This window comes from Ailuropoda melanoleuca, chromosome 6 (genome assembly GCF_002007445.2).
Source record: "Ailuropoda melanoleuca isolate Jingjing chromosome 6, ASM200744v2, whole genome shotgun sequence".
Lineage (NCBI taxonomy): Eukaryota > Metazoa > Chordata > Mammalia > Carnivora > Ursidae > Ailuropoda > Ailuropoda melanoleuca.
In genome coordinates, this window is record NC_048223.1 from 33918794 (window position 1) to 33936936 (window position 18143).

General features: G+C 38.4%; 1 protein-coding gene across 8 annotated transcripts in view; it reads left to right on the forward strand.

Moving 5' to 3' along the window:
- The window catches only part of ULK4 (unc-51 like kinase 4), a 589354-nt gene that overhangs the window by 3525 nt on the left and 567686 nt on the right, over positions 1-18143 (forward strand). For 6 of the 8 annotated variants that reach the window (XM_034662178.1, XM_034662179.1, XM_034662176.1 and 3 more), the window contains exons 1-7: positions 2824-2961; positions 7378-7477; positions 9565-9704; positions 11141-11303; positions 13417-13518; positions 14115-14198; positions 15777-15852. In XM_034662178.1, the coding sequence (XP_034518069.1) occupies positions 2824-2961; positions 7378-7477; positions 9565-9704; positions 11141-11303; positions 13417-13518; positions 14115-14198; positions 15777-15852 (803 nt within the window). Of the gene's footprint in view, positions 1-2767; positions 2962-7377; positions 7478-9564; positions 9705-11140; positions 11304-13416; positions 13519-14114; positions 14199-15776; positions 15853-18143 lie in introns of those variants that run through there. The other 2 variants (XM_002923807.4, XM_034662175.1) reach the window with 1 other exon arrangement.

The window sequence follows — 18143 nt, forward strand, 5'->3', positions numbered from 1 at the left end:
TATCATGTCATCTGCGAAGAGAGACAGTTTGACTCTTTCTTTGCCGATATGAATACCTTTTATCCCTTTTTGTTGTCTGCTGAAAAAACTAGAAAATCTAAGGTGAGAATGGTCTTGGAGTGAGCCAAAAAGAATCTAAAAGCCTGGAATTTCAAACTTGAAAGATAATTTAGAAGATCATCTGATTCAATTCTTATTTTACTCTAAGGAAACTGAGCCCCAGAGAGGGAAAGTGCTTCCATAGTAAACCACCCTTAGGTAAGCAGACTTTGTAATTGGTGCATTTCGTTAATTTGTCTAGATGCATTACTCAGTAAAAGATTGAGGAAAAGAATTTGGCCTGAATCAAATTCAGAATTTGAAGATTATTTTTTTTTCTTGTGGTTTAAAACCTTTTTTTCAAGGAATCAATTTTTTATCTTACATAAAAACTTTTTTCAACACCTTATTGTGGTGTATCCTAATGTAGCCAGTTTGTGAATATTTAATTAAAGGTCTCTGGTTATTTTTTTCTGGCTAAATAGCTTTTCCATCTTAAGATATTGTTAATCTTACTTTGGTTATGTTACATACTATGTAATGTTGACCTGTTGCCACACAATTACTCCTGTCTGGGCTGCATTTTGGTGGGTCATGAGTCAGTATTGGTTTTTAATGAATGGGTTTTAGGAGGAGAGGAACATAGAGGGGAAATTAGTAAAAGTGATCATTAAAATAAATAGATACTATCTGTGCCACTTTTGAGTTTTCGCTGATTTAAATTTGGATTTCTCCCACATCTTTTCTACTTAGAATTTAAAGAATTTTTCTGTGAATAGTACGAGTTCTTCTGATTTGATATAGAGACCGGGTTTGTAATCCAAATAACTAAATGTAACTACTAGCCTATACATTTTTATAGATTTTCCCCCCATTTTTCTGTAAATTTTAATTTCTTTGGAAGATGGAATCATAGAGTTAGTTATTCCTAGATTCTTAGATTACCGGTTCCCTATACCAGGACAGGATAAACTGCTGCCTTTTGGCCAGATGTGGCTCTCAGCCTGTTTTTGTATGGCCTACAACAGAATATACGTTCTGGAGATCTGATGTACATCATAGTGATTATACTGAACAGTAACATATGACTTCAAAGTCACTATGACAATAGATCTTACATATTCTTACCACAAAAAAGTGATAATTATGTGACATATAGAGGTGTTAACTAATGTTATGGTAGTAATCCTATTCTTCTATATAAATGTATCAAATCACATTGTACACTTTAAACTTAAAGCAAATGTCTATTATATCAAAAAATCGAGATATTCACAAACTATACGGTTCACCCCCTTTACAATGTACAATTCAGTGATTTTTTAAAAAAGATTTTATTAATGGAGAGAGAGAACCTGGGGGTGGGAGGGCAGAGGGAGAGGGAGAAGCAGACTCCATGCTGAGCAGGGAGCTCTAGGGGCTCAATCCCAGGACCTTGATATCATGGCCTGAGCCGAAGGCAGATACTTAACCGACTGAACCATCTGGGCACCCCAATTCAGTGGTTTTTAGTGTATTCACAGAGTTGTACAACCATCAGTACTAATTCCAGAACATTTTCATCTGCCCAAAAAGAAATGCCATACTCATTAACTTCTATTTTACATTCTGTTTCAAAGGGTTTTGCTCTAGGTTCTGACTTACTGGATACTATGTAAAACAGCTGCTTTTAAAGAGTGTATCTTACAGCTTACTGGATAGTTTCTGGAAAATTTTCTGTAATCTAGAATGTGAAATCCTTCCAAAGAGATTGCAATTTAAAATATATTTTGCCAATCTAGTGAATACTTTGAATATATTGTAAATATATTGTTCAAGATACTGAATCCACTAAAGTACTTCAATTCTAAATAAAATCTGAGAAAAGACTGTATCAATGCCTATTCAGTCATGCAAATTAGGTCAAATTGGCCAAGAATATGAGCTCTCTTAACTGCTTATATTCTTGATGATGAAATGGTTGATTTAAAAAATTTTTTTCTTGTTGTTGTTGTTTAACCTTAAAACAGGATTTGGCAAACTTTTTCTGTAAAGGGCCAGATAGGAGGTATTTTAGAATGTGTGCAGGCCATCACTCTGCCACAACTCCGCAACTGTAGCCCAAAAGGAGCCTTAGACAATATATAAATGAGTAGGTGTGGCTATGTTCCAGTTAAACTTTATTTTCAAAAGCAGGCGGCAGGCTGGATTTGGCCCAGGACCCAGTAGTTTGGTGACCGCTGACCTCAAATAATATTTGGATTGACTTTCAGAATCTCTGTGGATTAGATGGAAATATCATTCCATATTTGTTTATAAAGTATTTTAACATACATTGTCTCATTTGCATCTCCTAATTTGAGGTTTAGGTAGGTCATACGTTGCCCCACTCTATACAGATGTTGACACAATGTGCCTGCCTTTGTAACAAGAATATAAGAAAAGTATCAAGATACACTGGCTGGCATCTCATTCATCCCTCTTTTTGTTACATGTGTTGGAAGTAGCTGTCATTTTCATCATTTTTGTTGAGATCTTGTTGAAGGAAATTGAGTATTGGTTTGTCAATTGTTTTATTTTCCTCTTAGTTCCCCCCCCCCCCGCTCTACAAAAAGACGTTAGTAACCAACACTTGTGGGTGAATTTTCTGAGTTTATACAATTATTAGGTTTACATATTAAGTATCCCAGGCTAATTAATCATGTAACTAGTTTGCATTTATAAGTATTATTTTTGTTTACCTTTTTAGGAGCTAGAGATGCCATTAGGCTGTCATTTTATCCAATGTGAGAAGTCAGCCCAGAGATGGAAAACTTCATTCTGTATGAGGAGATTGGCCGAGGAAGCAACACCGTTGTTTATAAAGGGCGGCGGAAGGGAACAATCAATTTTGTAGCTGTTCTTTGTACTGATAAGTGCAAAAGGCCTGAAATAACCAATTGGGTAAGTCAAGTATGTTTCCCTCCCTCTGGGAAAACACAGGGCTATGATCAGGGAGAGGTAGCAGCATTAAACAGAAGCCATTGAACTCACTATAGCAAATACCACATTTTCAATATGGAATGTGTGACCTTCTATTTGTTTAGTGCCATCAATCCTGAATAATGACTAATAAACATACTTAAGTATTTAGCAACTTAGTGTTAATTTTTTTGGGAAGAGTCAGGGAAGATATACTGTATATTGGATCATTTACTCATAAATTTAGTATGTGATTTATGAAGCTTGCCAAAGGAAGGACATTGGGTGAGAGTGACTTGGTTTTAAAATTTATAGCCCAGGCTCCTGGACCAAACTTAGCTTTTTTTTTTTACCCCCCATTGTGGTAAAATACATGTATCGAAAAATTTACCATCTTAACCATTTTTAAGTGTGTAGCTGATGATATTAAGTACATTCATTATTCTGTACAACCATCAGCATCTCTAGAATTCATTTTTTTTTAAGTTATTATTTTTTTTTCTTAAGTAGGCTCCATGCCCAGCGTGGAGCCCAGTGTGGGGCTTGAACTGATAACCCTGAGATCAAGACCTGAGCTGAGATCAAGAGTTGGATGCTGGGGCACCTGGGTGGCTCAGTCGTTAGGTGTCTGCCTTCGGCTCAGGACGTGATCCCAGAGTCCTGGGGTCGAGCCCCACATCAGGCTCCTCCGCTGGGAGCCTGCTTCTTCCTCTCCCACTGCCTGTGCTTGTGTTCCCTCTCTTGCTGGCTGTCTCTCTCTGTCAAATAAATAAATAAAATCTTAAATAAATAAATAAAAAAGTTGGACGCTTAACCCACTGAGCCACCCAGGTGCCCCTAAAAAGTTAATTTCTTAGGAGCAGTTTTAGATCCACAGCAAAATTAAAGTGTAGTGATTTCTCGCTTATTCCCTGTCCTCCTGCATGCATAGTCTTCCCCATTGTCAGCATCCCCACCAGAGTGGCACATATATTACAATTGATGAACCCACATTGACACATCATAATCCTCCAAAATCCGTAGTTGACGTTAGGGTGCACTCTTGGTGGTGTACATTCAATAGTTGTGCGCAGATGTGTAATGATATGTATCTATCATTATAGTATCGTACAGAAGAGTTTCACTGCCCTAAAAATCCACTGTGCTCCACCTGTTCACCCTTCCCCCTTCTTCCCAACCTCGGGCAACCACTGACCTTTTTATTATGTCCATAGTTTGCCTTTTCCAGAATGTAATAGAGTTGGAATTGTCAATCTGAAAAGGCTACATACATCTTTAACTTAGCAATACGCGTGTAAGTTTCCTGTGTCTGTTTGTGGCTGAAAGTGCATGTCTTTTCATTGACGAACAACATCACGTAGTTGTACCAGTTTATTCATTCACCGATTGAAGGCATCTTGATTGTTTCCAATTGTGAATAAATCTGCTATAAACAGGTTTTTGTGTGGATGTAAATTTTCAACTCTTTTGGGTAAATACCCAGGGTGTGATTACTGGATTGTCCAGAACTCTTGTCATCTTGCACAACTGAAACTCTGTACGCACTAAGGAATAATTCCTCATTTCTCCTTCCCCAGTGTCAGGCAGCCACCATTCTACTTTGTCTCTGAATGGTACCTCGTGTAAGTGGAATCCTACCTCCTTTGTCTTTTATGACTGACTTCTTTCACTTAGCATGGTGTCCTCAGGGTTCCTCCATATTGTAGCATGTGTCAGACTTTGTTTCATAAGACTGTGTAATATTCCAGTATGTGTATATACACACTTTGCTTATCCATTTACCTATTTGTGGACACTTGAGTTGCTTCTACCTTTTGGCTATTGTGAATACTGCTTCTATGAAAATGGGTGTACACATATGTCTCCAGGACATATTCTTTCAGTCCTTTGGATATATACCCAGAGAGTGGGATTCTATGTTTGTTTATTTATGGAACTACCACTCTGTTTGCCACAGAGGCTCTACCATTTTACACTCCCACGAACACTGCACAAGGGATTCTATCCTCCACATCTTTGGTGGCAACACTTGTTATTCTCTGTTTTTGTTTGAAGGTAGTTATTCTAATGGGCGTGAGGAGGTGTTGGTTTTTGTAAGGAGCGTGGATAGTTGAGGGAAAACAGGTATATGGGACAAGATGGAGGTTAGTTTGTGGATTCAGTGCTAGGAACACACAGAATTTCTCTTTGAATGAGGTTTTCTCTGAGATGAGAAGCAAAGTTCTCAATGGGGGGTGGGGAGGGGAAGGCAGTGTTCTAGGCAAGAGGGAAGCTGAATGTGTGAAACCTCACTTGGACGACAGATGGGCTGGGGCCATTTGAGATTGGGGATCCTAAATTGAAGCTGGGTCAGTCAGCATGGCTTGTGTCTGCCTCAGTTGCTTGTTTATATGTGGAGTGTGGATGTCTGAACTGAACCAGAATTGGAGAGCTGGGGCGAGTGAGCTGGAAAGTGAAGGAGTGGTGGTCACAGGCTAGGATGTATGCAAGATTTTGGAGATGATACGGTTCTTAGTCAAAACCTAACAATGCAGTCCAACAGAAATATAACGGGGGCTACAAATCTAACAGATGGGTGGTTGAGGCGCAGGTGAAGGGGAGATTGAGAGAGCTGAGGTGAATCAGCATCTGAAGGGTGGGTACTTGGCACATACTGAGTGATAGGGAGTGCGGGAGCCTGGGCTGTGGCCTGATTTCTGGTGGAATTTCCACACCTCCTTTACTCGTCATTAGGACCCCCCCTTCCAGTGCCTGAATCATTGGAGATCCATTTAAACAGGCTTACCCTGTGTCTTCCCCACTTTCCTCTGGCCCTTTATTAGGAGTTTATTATAAGGTGCTCCTTGAATTCTCTTGGCCGCTCTGATTTTTGTTTTTCTCTTTAAATTGCGTGGATTCATTTCCCTTTCTTTGTGTTAGAATATGAGCCCACCTAGTTGTCCCTAGAGAGTACCACTTGTCTATTTTTAAAATAAGGAGCTCTGTATTTCTACAGATCAATGGGCCCATTAGCCTGTGTTGAGTGTGAGTGACAGTAGAATTTGTGGGTGTGTGTGTATGTTTTTAAGAGAATCAGAAAACAGGGATCCAAAGCACTTGGGTAGTTGTCACCAATTTGGAGTCTGGATGGTTTGTTAACAAAGCACACATTTTTGTGGTTTTAGTTTCTGTATTTAATGGGATTTTGAAGGGAGAAAGCAAACATCCCTGAGGCAACTTAGTATTTTTTTAACTGATAGTCTGTTACATCTTTGCTATTGAGTTTTGGATTCATTCTTTTTTTGGTGCACAGTTATTCTCTGATCTAATAGAAATGTACATTTTAAGAGTAGTGTGCTCACTGTAATGATTCTTCTTTTAATAAACCGAGTGAATTGATAACTGGGATCCACTAAGGATATTTTTAAGAGTAAAATTGTAGAATCCTTTGAGACTTAAATATTTTAAAAGTAATACCTCATCATTATAGAAAACTTGGACAATCTAGAAAAATGGTTAGAAAAGAAAAAAAAAAAGGCAGCATTGTTCCATTATCTGAGGCAGTCCCTGTTCCATTTTGGTTTGTTCTAGTCTTTTTTACTATGAGTTTTTTAAAAAGATTTTAAATCATGGTAGTACATAATTTTGTTTCTTGCCTTTTTTCACTTAACATTATTATACTGTCATTTTTTTATGATACAAAATGCAATGCTTTAAAGTTGGGCTAATGTTTAGTCTGTTGATATATAACTTAACTGTTGTGTTATTGAGCCTTGAGGTTTTTTAAAGGTTTTTTTCTTGAAAATTATTTCATTCCTGATTATTAAAGTACTGTGGACCGAATGTAGAAAATAGAAAAAGCAAAGTAGAAAAAATTAAAATCACCAGCAGTTCTGCTCATAACAGCTATTTTTTTTTTAAAGGTTTTATTTATTTATTCGATAGAGATAGAGACAGCCAGCGAGAGAGGGAACACAAGCAGGGGGAGTGGGAGAGGAAGAAGCAGGCTCATAGCGGAGGAGCCTGATGTGGGGCTCGATCCCATAACGCCTGGATCACGCCCTGAGCCGAAGGCAGATGCTTAACCGCTGTGCCACCCAGGCGCCCCTCATAACAGCTATTTTGATATATTCCTTTTGGTCATTTTCCTATGAACATTTCTTTTGCAATGTTGTGTTTACACACAAAACTGTATTGCACAAGCTTTTTTTTTTTTTTTTTTTAAAAATTGTACATTGAATTAGCATTTTTCCATGTCACCAGCCTTCAGAGCCATCACTTTTAATGTCTATATAGAATTCCACCAAATTCTGCTGCCTTGTTACCCACTTTCCAATTGTGTATATAGGCGTTTCTTAATAGATGTGAGGATTTTAAGAACTTTGTGTGTGTGTGTATGTGAATACTGTGTTTTTATAGGTCCGTCTCACCCATGAAATTAAACACAAGAATATCGTAACTTTTCACGAATGGTACGAAACCAGCAATCATCTCTGGCTAGTGGTGGAACTCTGCACAGGTAAGTGTGTGTGAGAAGTGCTACAAATATATCCAACTTATGTAGTTTTGAAAAAAACATGTGATGTAGGTTTTGTTATTTTCCTTTTCCACTGCAAATAGAAGCTCTCGATGCTCTTGACTACGTTCGCTTGCGCATATGTTGTTTGGTTATCAGGGTAGGGTAAAGAACAAAGATGTCTGGTAAGAGGGAGACAGTAAAATTCAATTTGGGTTTAACTTTACTTTGGTATAAAATATTACTAAATCACCTACATAAAAATTTAGAAGTCTTTTTTTAGTGATGAACTTATCAAACAAGTTTTCCTATTCAATAAAAACCAACTATTTTAGGTCAAGTAGCTATTAGTTAGGTAGTTAGTTTATAAAGTGATCATCTTCTTATTCTTATGAAGAAAATACTTGCCGTTTATAAAAACTTAAGCTGTGTGAAAAAGGACCAAGGTGAACCAACAAATACCAGCACCCAACGATCATTAGAGATAACTTGTTATAACTTTCTGGGACTATATAGGCAGAAAAATAACTGAATATATTGATATTATCTGGGCTTTTAGTTTCAATGTCTTCAGGGAAAAGCTACCCCTGTTAGCGTACTTCTGTTTATACATTGAGTAATAATAAAGGATCACTAAATATTAAGGTATACTGTAATTTCTAGCTTTATGAGTCTTACCCTTTATATTGGCACTTGGAATTTATAAAACTGAATCATGAAAGAGGTTATTTGGAATAATAACTTACTTGCATTTTATTTTTTCTGAATCAGTAGGCAAGGACTATGGCTTAATTACTTCCATGGTCGAACACACTGTTGAGGTGATCAGGGGACTTTCCCTGTGTTCCTTTTTGCTTCAGCCGTTATTTCTGCTCCCTATCATCATAGCCTTACTAATTTATGCCCGTGTTTGGAGTGGTTCCTCACCCACTGAAACAAAATAAATTTCAAAATACCTCCTACCTTCATCATAGTGTTCTGACTGAACTTTTAGGTGACAGCTAAGAGTAGAGTGTCTCCCCCCCCCGCCCCGCCCCAGAGTGTGTGCAGGCTTGGGTGGGGGCAGGGGGGTTGGGATGGGGTGGGGTAGAGGGAGGGAGAGAATCTTAGGCTCTGCACCCAGTATAGAGCTGACGAGGGGCTCAATCTCATGATCCTGAAATCATGACCTGAGCTGAAATCAAGAGTCGGATGTTTGACCTACTAAGCTGTAAGCTGTACAGGTGCCCCAAGACTTTTTCTTCTCTCTTCTCCTCTCCCCTCTTCTCCCCTCCCCTCTTTTCCCTCCCCTCCGCTCCTCTCCCTTCTTTTCTCTTCTTTTCTGTTTTTTTTAAGAGAAAGGGGAAGATTTTTATTTGAGCCCAAGGTAGGACAGCTGCCTGGGGTATATAATCTTCACAAAGACAAGAGTGCTCTAAGGGAGGAACGTTATGTTCAGGGTTATACATGTTTCTCTGAATTTGGATCCTGTTGGAATCTTGATGCTAAGGGGAAAAAAAAAAAAAAAGTTTGTTCCTGGCACTTAGATGGTAGAAATGTGACCAGGACCTTGGAAGAGTATAGAAATAGAATTCACAGTGTGTTTGCCTTTGATGTTTTATTTCCTCAGGAATGTACTCTGAGGGTTGTGATTTTTCTCTTACGGAAAGGCCTCTTTTCTGCCATGCAGTACTTTGTAGAATGATTAACGTTGCACAGGAGTAAATGTGGCTATACTTTTCATGATGAGTTTTAAATGCACAGTTTAAGTTAGTATTTACCACTAATTTGTGTAGCTCTTTAATTCCTGAGGTATGAGTTAGAAATCATAGTACCAGAGGGATTCTCCCAGCATTCCACCTGCTTACTTACTGACTAGTCTCCCAGTCTGAACAGTAATTCTCTGGGAGCTGGCTCCGGAGTGTGGACACAGATTCCTCTTAGGGTGGTTGGACCACTGTGTTCATTCACACGTGTATTTCCTCTGCCAGGCTGTTCATGTGTACTGATCGGATCATTTTTTTAAGGCTGAGTATCTCCCAGCATGGAAGCGCCTAGAGGCACTGTGTGATGCTGGTGGGTTAAAATGGGTGATTTTAATCAACTTGCAGGTGGCTCCTTAGAAATGGTTATTGCTCAAGATGAAAACCTCCCAGAAGATGTTGTGAGAGAATTTGGGGTTGACCTTATTACTGGATTACATCATCTTCATCACCTTGGCATTCTCTTTTGTGACCTTTCTCCTGGCAAGGTAATTCATGAAAATTTTCATTTCCTAACTGCTTCTGTCTGAAGTTATAGTGCTTTCTCAAAGGTGTTTTTATTTTTAGATAAAATTTAGATAAAATATAGACCATCTTGAAATTGAGTTAATTTTTTTCTTTTAAAGATTTTATTTATTTTAAAGAGCGAGTGCGATCGAGAAGGGGCAGAGGGAGAGGGAGGGAGAATCTCCAGCAAATTCCGTGCTGAGCATGGAGCCAATCCCCCTACCTGAGATCATGACTCGAGATGAAACCAAGAATTGAGGCCCAACTGACCGAGCCACCCAGGGGCCCCTTGAGTTTATATATTTTTTTAAAATAAAAAACAGTGCCATATTTTAGATACCTATTGAAATAGCTTTCAGAATGGGAAGTCTCACCTCCTCTCAGAGTCCTTTGAGTAATTATTGTTGCTGCCAAGGTATATTGTGAATGGTGAGCTCAGGAGCTCTATAAAATAAGATGCTAAGCTCTTAAATTATAAGATTATGAGCCATTATTTTAGCTTGATAATGGATTTTTGGCTTTGTTGTTTGATTAGTGGCATTATGGGTCAAATAGCTTCTTCTCTGGTAAAATTAATGGTCCATAACTAAATGTGTATCAGTGTAGTAGAGGCATGAAACCTGCTTAGTTTCAGAATCACAGGTGACACTGACATTTAGAAGTTGTGTGACCCTGGGCAGGTTACCCTTGCTCTCGCTCTGCCTTGGCTTCCTTGTCTATGATCTGGAGATGGATTCCGTACTATATTTAGGTTAAGCTTCTAGGACACTTTCTGGTGTTTTCAATCAATGGCATCTATTATTTAAAAGTACATATTCTTAGGGATTGTACTTATTACTGGTTTGAGTTGCACTTTGTTAAAGTGTACATGATGAAATAAAAAGCTGAGTATTGTTAAACATTATTACTGTAGGCCCTCCATATGAGAACATAATTACAGGTGAAGAGATTGAGATTTAGAAAGGCTAAGTGAATTCTCCAGTTCAGACTGCCAGTAAATGGTGGACCAGGCTAGATCTCTGACTTCAGAACTCTAGTTTAGAGACTGTGAGTAAACAACACCTTGGACAGGTGGATTTTCAAATCCTCCTTCAGCCGTCACGGAGGATTGGTGAGGATAGATTTTTCCATATACATCGTTGTTTATCTTTCCCAAAGGTATGTGGTTTCCCTCTGTGGTTATGATGTGTTCATTGTATACATCTGAGAATGGGCAGTTTAATATTTGATTCTATTATTAAAATGTTCGATTTATTTTTTTCTTTAGCTGCTTTTAAAAATTTATATGCATTTAATTTTTTGAGTAGGAAGAAGTACGAAGGCCAGTGCTCCGTGTTCTTCAGTGGGATGTGAAGAGGTACTGATGGGAGTCAAATGGAACTGGCTTCTGAACACCTTTATTTTTTCATCTTTATAGATACTCTTGGAGGGGCCTGGCACATTGAAGTTTAGTAATTTTTGCTTGGCCAAAGTGGAAGGTGAAAATTTGGAAGAGTTTTTTGCTTTGGTGGCAGCAGAAGAAGGAGGAGGTGATAGTGGGGAAAATGTACTGAAGAAAACCCTAAAAAGTAGAGCCAAAGGTATGTGGACAGCTTATAGATCAGAACCTGCGCTGCCTAAGTCACGTGTTTAGGAGATAATGTCGACCTTATGTTTTTGCCAGTCAAAATAGTATATTGAAAATAACAGTGAGTAGAAGTCTGGATATGGGGATGGCTTTGTCCATAGCCCAAAGGTTTTCACATAGGTCCAAAACTATGTGAGGTACACGGGATCTCTAACAAAGCCTATATCCTATCCTTGGTTTTCTATGTCACTACTCATTAGAACATAAGGATGGCCATTTTTGTCCTGCTTCATTCTGTATCCTCAGTACTTAAAACAGTGCCTGGCACACGCTTTTGGCTCAGTAGATATTTTTTCAACATTGATGAGTAGCCGATACTCTGAAATTAAGGGCGATTGTTAGGGTGCATTCTTGGGAGGTGGTTTTGCCAGTGAGATGGGACCTGAGGTGTTGAGAGTTGCTGTACTTGAGGGGAGATTGTGAAGTGATACCTCTTTTGTGATTTTTTTTTTTTTAAAGCATGCAAGTGGGGCTGGGGGTGGGAGGGGCAGGGGTCTGGGGAGGGGAGAGAATCTTAAGCAGGCTCCACGCCCAGTGTGGAGCTGACGCCGGTCTCAGTCTCACAACCCTGAGATCATAACCTGAGCTGAAATCAAGAGTTGGACACTTAACCGACTGAGCCACCCAGGTGCCCCTCTTTTATAACGTTCTATGCGTAAATCTGTTGTCAAACTTAACACATGAAGTCATTTTTTGTCTTTTTCCCATATGTTGTCTTCCCCATGCGGTGTGTTGGTAGGAACTTCACACTCGTTTGTTCATTAGTATTAGTTGATTAACTCAGTGTTGAACAAAGAAGAAATAAAGCGCATGAATCAACAAATTTAGACATGGTGTAGATCCTGGAATTATGAATGTGAACAAACTAGCAACAATCCCTGGTCTAAGCGAACTTGCATTCTAATCAGGGAAGGCAGACGTTCACCTTCAACACCTACGAATGATGTGCCCGTTAAGTATTGGGCAGGGTGCTTGGGCATCCTTGGGGGTCTTATTTGTGTTTGCTTTCTCAGGACTTGGCAAAGTAAAGGCAAATAGGCCCTCCGTAAGTGTTTGCTGCACGAGTGAATGTATGTATGAAATGTGATAGCATAGCAAAAATGTCACATAAACCCTGAGGCCACATGAGACTGCTGTTGTGGCTGTAGTGGGCCCTGGAGATACTATTTGCTGGAAGATTTACCTCAGTGGAATTTTCTTTTCCAAATGAGTGGTGATGACTCACTTCACGGAAAGAACATTCTCCTTGGAAGATGGGAGGGTTTTCAGTGGAATTCTGGTGGTTCTCTGCAACTGCTCGGCCGTGTGACTTAGGGAATATTAGGGGAGCCTCTAAGCTTTAGTTTCTCTCATCAGTAAGTAAAGGAACTTCCAACTCAAGAATTTGCTACTTCTCTGTAATATTAAACTTTGTATAAAGTCTACGTGGCACACCTTAGTGCTCTTCACTGAACATTTTCAGTTCTTCTTGATTGCGTCTTCTCCCTCCCAAAGCTAAGGAAGTGTGAGCACAGGTGGTGGAAGTTACTTTGAGGTGGGCATTTTCAGAGCCAGTGTGCAGTTTGCTGCATTCTTTCCCCTGTCCTCGTGGTGATGGAAGCATGTGTTGAGATGGAACCTCTCGGCCTGGCTCCCTGGGTGACTCTGAGGGCCCCTGGGCCGACCTGTGGTGGACGTGTAGTTGGAGTAATACATAAACCTTTGTTGGTAAGCCAGTGGGAATTTGGGGTGTTATGGCTATATAACTTAACCTATCCTAATGAAATACTGTAATCAAAGGTTCTTTTGATTAATTGTTAACTTAAAACAATATACCTCTAACTCAAGTGGATTTTCAAAACCTGTTTGTATTCTTACATATCCTTATAAATGAAACCTTAAAATTAGAAACCATTAAAAAATGTGGAATGTACATGAAGGCATATAGTCATGTGCGTGTTTTCCTCCAATCTGTTTTCTTTCTCTCTCTCTTTTTTTTTTTTTTTTACCTTACCAGATCCCTCCTAGGTAGATTTGTTTTGGGGATTGATACAAATGCCTAACAAAGTTGTTCTTTATTCTTGTAGGATCTCTTACATACACAGCGCCAGAAATTTTGAGGGGTGCTGACTTCTCCATCACCAGTGACCTCTGGTCTTTGGGCTGTCTGCTTTATGAAATGTTTTCAGGTGATTCCATTCTGGTTCATTTTAAAATCAGAGCCTGGCACACACAAAAAGATGAAGTCTGTAGTTTGCAACAATTTTACCTGGAAAATGTGAAAAAAAACTGGTTTTTCTAAATTTTTATATCACTGGTTTTGGCTTGCTTCCCTCTGTATTCCTCCTGTATGCTTGGTGTCTAGGCATATGTCTAGAACCTTTGACATATAGGTCAAAGAACTTTTGATGTATAGGTATTTTTCATGATAATCATTTGGAAAAATGTGCCTACTTATTAAAAACGATTATTAGTAGAAATTGTCGTAAAGGTACCTTGTGCCTGTGAATTACTCAGATGTGTTCAGTGACCCATGCAGCCCTTGGATCATGGTAATGGTCCATAAATGCATCAGCATATTTCTTAGCTTGATAAGTTTTGGATCATAGAAATATAAAAATATACAGTGTGCCTGGTTTGTACCAAGCATTCAGTAAGTAGTTATTGCTCAATATTTTTTTCCTATAAACTTTATAATTCTAAACTATCTGTAGTTGAGATTTACTTAGACTTATTGGTGATAGCAAACTATTGTCTAATTTTGCAGTTTTTCTTGTGATTTCAGGAAAACCTCCATTCTTCTCAGAAACTTTTTCAGAATTAGTTGATAAGATTTTTTATGAAGATCCTTTGCCACCTATTCCAAAAGGTAAGATTTTTTTTTTTTTTTGTGATAAATGCTGTTAGTTTACATCTGACACTAATGGTACACTTTTATCCAAAGTCTGTTTTTGATTCCTAACCCCCAAATTTACATTTTATAAATAGTTCCAGATTGATACTTTTAGAAATGTTAGCATTCCCTTTGCTTTTTTTTTTTAAGACACTAAAATGAAGAACAAAGTACTACTAATAGATTCCCTCATTTAAAAACACAAATTATTTTCTCCTATATCAACAGAAGTCTGGTTTAAAGATTTTAAAAGCCCAAACTTCTGTGTTTTTTTTTCTAGTTTTACTTTGTGCTCATGTTCCATGTAGTTATTTCTGTTTAGCATTCGAATAGGGACAAGTTAGGCATTTGTCAGTCCTTATCTTGATGAATCAGAATGTCCCTGGCAAGTTTTTAAAGTCTTTTAAACTAGATATAGTTGCAGTATTTTAGAAGTATCGGAATTTTAATCATATGAATTTTGATTAATATAACAATCTACCACTAACAATTTTAAGGCAAGTTAAGGAAAAAACTCCGAACACACATAGTAAAGCGCTTTGCTGTACATACACCACAAGAAAAGTGAGTTTCAAGACACACAGATGAAAACAGGACTTTACAAAAAATGCACATTTATAGAAGAAAAAACTTTCAGAAGTAATTAATGGGATAACTAGGAATACAGAATTCTTTTAGGATTTCAAGAGTCATCCTAAGAGGGGAAAAAAATCTTGTTTTGAAAATAGTCTATGCTTATTAAAACAAAACAAAATTGCCTTTGTTTTTCCTTTAACTTTTATATTAAGAATGACTGATTTCTATAAAAACTATCTCCTTTAATGATAACTTCTGATATTTGTTTTGTTTTGGATACTCATAGTATTGATTATTGTTTTGTCCTGTAAGTTAAGGATTTTTATGCAGGAAAGAGAAATCTGAAAATGTAGGTGTCAGAGTCTGGTTAGGCTACCCCTGGTGGCCCCAGCTTAATTAGGGATCTTCCTTCGACTGTGGCCATAGTGCCCAATGGCGCCCTCTGTTTGTCTTTGTCCATTGTCTTCATGGCCACTTGTAACCAGAGACTGATAATTTGGTTGTGGTATATCCTAATTTAAAAAGAACTAACATTTGGAGAATGCTGGAATTGGCCAGTATTGTCATATTATTTTCCTGTTAAAAATCTTTAAAATAGGGAGCTAGAGAAAAGAGGGATTGCAAGTATTCTTATTATACATTATAAAGCCTCAGAAAATGAGGCATAATTAAAAGTTGAAGACAAGAGTGTGAGTTTGTTGGGCTGGTGATCCTTACCAGACTTATTTAATAAAGAGAAAGTTTGGAGGTTAGTCAAGACTCAGCTTTTGAGATTCGTGTTTTTTATGGTCTAGGAAAAAGTATTTTTATGCCCACACCTCACCCCCCATTAAATGGAGGCTGTAATTGTTAATAATGGATTCAGTGTTCTGTAAAAATGATATGTACTTAAAATACTTTTATTCTAAATGTTTATGTAGGGTATGTGTTCATATACTTACCAGTTATTTTTCTTTTTGGGAATCCAATTGTGTATAGATCCTTCTCTTCCTAAAGCTTCTTCAGATTTTATTAATTTGCTTGATGGTTTACTTCAAAAAGATCCTCAGAAAAGGTATGTATGGGTAGTATTTTAATATGAATGAAGAGGAAGAATCTTTCTCCTTTAATGTACTTCTAAAATAGTACTATTATACACAGAGAGCTATTCAAATTACTCTTAACATAAACTCAGATTTTTTTTTTTGGAGTGTTTTCTCTTTGCAGGGTTTTTTTTTAAAGTTTTAAATTCTAGTTAACATGCAGTGTAATATTAAAGATTTATTTATTTTAGAGAAAGTGAGAGAGGATGAGTGAGGGGATGAGTGAGGGGAGGGTGAGTGAAAGGGAGAGGGAGAAAGATTCCCTGCTGAGCGGGGAGCCTGATGTGGGGCTTGATCCCATGACCCTGAGATCATGACCTGAGCTGAAATCAAGAGTTGGCAGCTTAACTGACTGAGCCATCCAGGTGCCCCTAACATACAGTGTAATATTAGTTTCAGGTGTACAATATAGTGATTCATCCTGTGCTCATCACAAGTACACTCCTTTATCCCCATCACCTATCTCCCCCATCCTCCCATCCACCCCCCCTCTGGTAACCAGCAGTTTGTTCTCTCTAGTTAAGAGTCTGTTTCTTGGTTTGTCTCTCTCTCTCTCTCTCTGTTTGCAGGGATTTTTAGTCATAAGGAAGTTTAAAGTCCATTTCTCCTTTAATATATTAAATAGTTGCATAGTAGATTGACAGATTTTCTTGTAACTCCCAAATCCAAGAGGGGCATTTTTTCCCATTGTAGATTTCAAGCTAAAACGGTCTTATGCTATTGAACAAGGGATGATGCTGTCAAGACAGTTAATGTAATAACTCTTGAGTGGTATTTTAATGTGCTAATGTTTTTATGATAATCCTGTCATAATGAGAGTATCAAGTGTGAGGATAATAGGCACAGTGTGAATTTTCTGGGTTACGGTAATGGCAGAAAGTTAGAAATAACTGTGGTATGGAATAGGGGAGTGTGGAAGGAGGTGGGAAGTCCAGAGGGGGTCTCCCTGGGTTGGCAGACAAGAGCAACTGGTTTCTACTTTGGATTCTGCCACTAGGTAACTGGGGGGAGGGGGTTTAGGCAAGTATTTGGGGTCTCTGCTTCAGGGTGTAAAATGAAGAGTAAATTTAGGGTAGCATATAAAATAATCCATTCTCTAGCTTTCTTAAATATAAGAGAAAAACTGCAGAGGGAGATGCTAATTCTTGTATAAGTTGTAGGACAAACCCCTTGCGCTTACAGTGGATGCTCTTAGGATTGGTGTTATTTTGCTGTAGTCTTCCAGACACCTTTTTTTTTTTTTAATTTTTTTAAAATTTTTTATTTATTCAACAGAGATAGAGACAGCCAGCGAGAGAGGGAACACAAGCAGGGGGAGGGGGAGAGGAAGAAGCAGGCCTCACAGCGGAGGAGCCTGATGTGGGGCTATCCCATAACGCCGGGATCACGCCCTGAGCCGAAGGCAGACGCTTAACCACTGTGCCACCCAGGCGCCCCATCCAGACACCTTTTGATAGCATACAAATACACTTACTTGAGAGTGGTGTATTCACATTTCCACATATTTATATCCTTGTATACTTTATTGCATAAATGGTGCCACTCTGTAATCTAGTTCTTTCTATATGTCCACTAAGTCCTTTTTAATGGCTGCAGTATGTACACGTGATACCCTTAAGCACAGTAAACGTTTAGAGTGTTTCTTGATTTAGAATATTATATGGGCTGCTACAGTCAAACTCCTTTTGTGTTTGTTGTTGTTCACTTAGGCAGTGAGCTCCTTTGGAGAGATTTCTGACAGTGGGGTTGGTGGCCAGAGGCTAAGGGCGTGAAACAGTTTGATGCATTTGCTACATTCTTAAGAGTGTGTGCTGGTTTAGGAACCCTAGAGAGCCCCTTCCCTCCCAGTGTTACCTGCAGTGGACTTTGTTGACCTTATAAATATTGCCAAGCTGCCAGACAGAAATTTCACTTTATTAGCAATTTTTATTTCTGTTAGTTTTAAGAGCCCTTTGTATAAAAGGGATATTAAATGTGATTGTAGATTCTTTCTCTTTAATTTCTTTCTCTGTTTTAATTTTGATCTAAGTAGTTTTTATTATTTTTTTCTTTTTTAAGTAGGCTCCATGCCCAGCGTGGATCCCAACACAGGGCTTGAACTCATGACCCTGAGATCAAGACCAGAACTGAAATCAAGACTCGGATGCTTAACTGACTAAGCCACCTAGGTGCCCCAAATTCGTTTTTATTTCAATGGAGATATTTTGAATAATCATATTTTCTCTTTTGTTTTGAAATTTCAGTCAGGCTTAACCATTCCGAG